Source organism: Cebus imitator, unplaced genomic scaffold (genome assembly GCF_001604975.1).
Source record: "Cebus imitator isolate Cc_AM_T3 unplaced genomic scaffold, Cebus_imitator-1.0 Scaffold234, whole genome shotgun sequence".
Classification (NCBI taxonomy): Eukaryota; Metazoa; Chordata; class Mammalia; order Primates; family Cebidae; genus Cebus; species Cebus imitator.
The window spans coordinates 1,421,107-1,424,346 of NW_016107549.1; the positions used below are offsets into that span (position 1 = coordinate 1,421,107).

At 55.4% G+C, this 3,240-nt stretch overlaps 1 protein-coding gene across 3 annotated transcripts in view; it reads left to right on the forward strand.

Annotated features, from left to right (window-relative positions):
* TRMT1 (tRNA methyltransferase 1) overlaps window positions 1-3,240 on the forward strand; it is a 13,930-nt gene that overhangs the window by 5,559 nt on the left and 5,131 nt on the right. For all 3 annotated transcript variants that reach the window (XM_017497678.2, XM_037727567.1, XM_017497679.2), the window contains 5 exons: window positions 1,674-1,822; window positions 2,294-2,380; window positions 2,468-2,537; window positions 2,621-2,755; window positions 2,839-2,924. In XM_017497678.2, the coding sequence (XP_017353167.1) occupies window positions 1,674-1,822; window positions 2,294-2,380; window positions 2,468-2,537; window positions 2,621-2,755; window positions 2,839-2,924 (527 nt within the window). The remainder of the gene's footprint in view (window positions 1-1,673; window positions 1,823-2,293; window positions 2,381-2,467; window positions 2,538-2,620; window positions 2,756-2,838; window positions 2,925-3,240) is intronic.

The following is a 3,240-nucleotide window of genomic DNA, read 5'->3' on the forward strand; positions in this document are numbered from 1 at the left end:
GACGGGGTTTCACCATGTTGACCAGGATGGTCTCGATCTCTTGACCTTGTGATCCACCTGCCTCGGCCTCCCAAAGTGCTGGGATTACAGGCTTGAGCCACCGCGCCCGGCCTAATTTTATATTTTTAGTAGAGACGAGATTTCTCCGTGTTGGTCAGGCTGGTCTCAAACTCCCAACCTCAGGTGATCTGTCTGCCTCAGCCTCCCAAAGTGCTGGGATTACAGGCATGAGCTACCACCTCTGGCCAAAAAAAAAGTAAAAATTTTTTTAAAGGTGGTTTTTCCAGGACTGGATTCAAATGTTAGCTTTGCTGGTGGCTCTGGGCAAGTGACTTCACCTTTCCGGTCCTTGGTTTTTTGCATCTGTAAAATTGGCACAATGATGGTCTAAAGGTTGGGCATGGTGGCTCATGCCTGTAATCCCAGCACTTTGGGAGGCCAAGGCAGGCAGATCACTGAAGTCAGGAGTTTGAGACCAGCCTGGCCAACATGGCGAAACCCCGTCTCTACTAAAAATACAAAAATTAGCTGGGCATAGTGGTAGGCACCTGTAATCCTGGCTACTCAGGAGGCTGAGGCAGGAGAATCGCTTGGACCCAGGAGGCGGAGGTTGCAATGAGCCAAGATCACACCACTGTACTCCAGCCTGAGCAAAGGAGGGAAACCCTGTCTCAAAAAATAAATGGTCTGATCCTGTTGAGTGGTCTGATCAGGATTCAAGAAGGCTAGAGGCCAGGTGCAGCGGCTCATGCCTATAATTCTAGCACTTTAGGAGGCCAAGGTAGGAGGCTCACTGGAGGTTAGGAACCTGGGCAACGCAGTGAGGATCTCATCTCTACAAAAAAAACCCCTAAATATTAGCTAGGTGTGGTGGTGCATGCCTATGGTCCCAGCTACTCTGGAGGCTGAGGCAGGAGCATGACTTGAGCCTAGGAGTTCAAGGTTATCGTGAGCTTTGATAGTGCCACTGCACTCCAGCCTGGGCCACAGAGGGCTCTTGTCCTTGTTCCTAAAGGGTCCTGTCATCAGGTCAGCCTGGGAAATGCTGTCTCCTTTTCCATATCAGAGTCTTACACTAGCAGGAAGGCCCTGGCGTGATTTTTTTTTTTTTTTTTTTGAGACAGAGTTTTGCTCTTGTTGCCCAGACTGTAGCACAATGGCGTGATCTTTGTATTTTTAGTAGAGACAGGTTTTTCCATGTTGGTCAGGCTGGTCGCGAACTCCTGACCTCAGGTCATCCATCCACCTCAGCCTCCCAAAGTGCTGGGATTATAGGTGTGAGCCACCGCACCAGCCCAGGCCCCAGCAGTTCTACAGCACTCAGTATCCCTACTTCCTGCCCACAGAGCCCTTGGGGGCAGGAACGTGGGTCCTCAGCCCACAGTACATGCCACAGGGCACACTGATGATGCTGATCAGAACAGGTTGGCTCTGTGCTTTCCTCAGTGGCCCCAGCAGTGCCACAGAGAGACAGGGACTGTTGTGATTTTGCAGAGGAAACTGAGGCACGGGGGGTGGTACTTACTTGTTGAGAGTCCCACAGCCAGGAATTTTAGGGGTAGGCCTGGAGCCCAGGGAGCTGACCTTGACCCTGTACTTGTGAGTACCACACAGGGCTCCTGGTGGGGTGGGTGAACAGTGAGGGGAGGCTGACACCCACCCCCTGCCCCCAGGCCCTGAGAATCGTCCTGCACAGCCTGGATCTCCATGCCAACTGCTACCAGCGCTTCGTGGTGCCGCTGCTCAGCATCAGTGCTGACTTCTATGTGCGTGTTTTTGTCCGTGTCTTCGCCAGCCCAGCCAAGGTCAAGGCCTCAGCCAGGTCAGTGGGGGGCAGGGAGGGGTGGTGGATTGAGAGGAGACAGGCCAGGCGTGTTGGCTCACTCCTGTAATCCTAGCACTTTGGGAAGCCGAGGTGGGCGGATCATGAGATCAAGAGACCAAGACCATCCTGGCCAACATGGTGAAACCCCGTCTCTACTAAAAAAAAAAAGATACCAAAAATTATCTGGGCATGGTGGTGTGCGCCTGTAGTCCCAGCTACTCGGGAGGCTGAGGCAGGAGAATCATTTGAACCTGGAAAGTGGAGGTTGCCAAGATTGTGCCACTGCACTCCAGCCTGGCAATAGACCTAGACTCTGTCTCAAAAACTAAAAAAAAAAAAAAAGAAAGAGGAGGTGGGACCTTGGCCTGGGGAATCTGGGGCTTCTAAAGGGGACAGAGCCAGTCTGAGGGAGGAGTTGGGTTGCGGTGGTCATACTGGGAACTCATAGCCACTGGTGCCCCCCCACAGCAAGCAGGCGCTGGTGTTCCAGTGTGTGGGCTGCGGGGCCTTCCACCTTCAGCGCCTCGCCAAAGCATCAGGAGTCCCCGGTGACCGGTGAGCAGGGCGTTGCTGGGGAGGAAGGAGGAAAAGGGGAGTCCCAGGGTTTTATCCCCTCCCCACCAGCCACCCCTCTCTGTTCAGGGTCAAGTTCTCTGCAGCCTGTGGTCCCCCCGTGACTCCCGAGTGTGAACACTGTGGGCAGCAACACCAGGTAGGGCTAGGCCAGGGGAGGCCAAGGAGCAAGAGGGTCTCAGAAGTCGTGGTCCCTGCTCACCTGTCCCTGGTGCTCCCCAGCTTGGTGGCCCCATTTGGGCAGAACCCATCCATGACCTGGATTTCGTGGGCCGGGTCCTGGAGGCTGTGAGCACTAACCCCGGCCGCTTCAACACCTCCGAGCGGATCCGAGGGGTTCTGAGCGTCATCACCGAGGTGAGGGCCGGGCTGTGACGAGGGAGGGGGCTCCGCCTCTGCCCGCCCATCTCCACTCATAGCCATCCTGTCCCCCTTCGCAGGAGCTCCCAGACGTGCCTCTGTACTACACCCTGGACCAGCTGAGCAGCACCATCCACTGCAGCACGCCCAGCCTCCTGAAGTTTCGGTACGGGCCCCTGGGGCCCGGGAGGAGCCTGTCCGTGACCACAGGGCGGCTTGGGGCAAGTCCAAGGATTCACAAGCATAGAATTTGTGGCAGGGTGGGGAGCACCCCATGGTGGCTCATGCCTGTAATCCCAGTACTTTGGGAGGCTGAGACAGAAAGATCCCTGGAGGCCAGGTGTTCAAGACCAACCTGGGCATCATAGTAAGGCCCTATCTCTAAAAAATAAAATAAATAAGGCCAGGCGCGGTGGCTCAAGCCTGTAATCCCAGCACTTTGGGAGGCCGAGGCGGGTGGATCACGAGGTCAAGAGATCGAG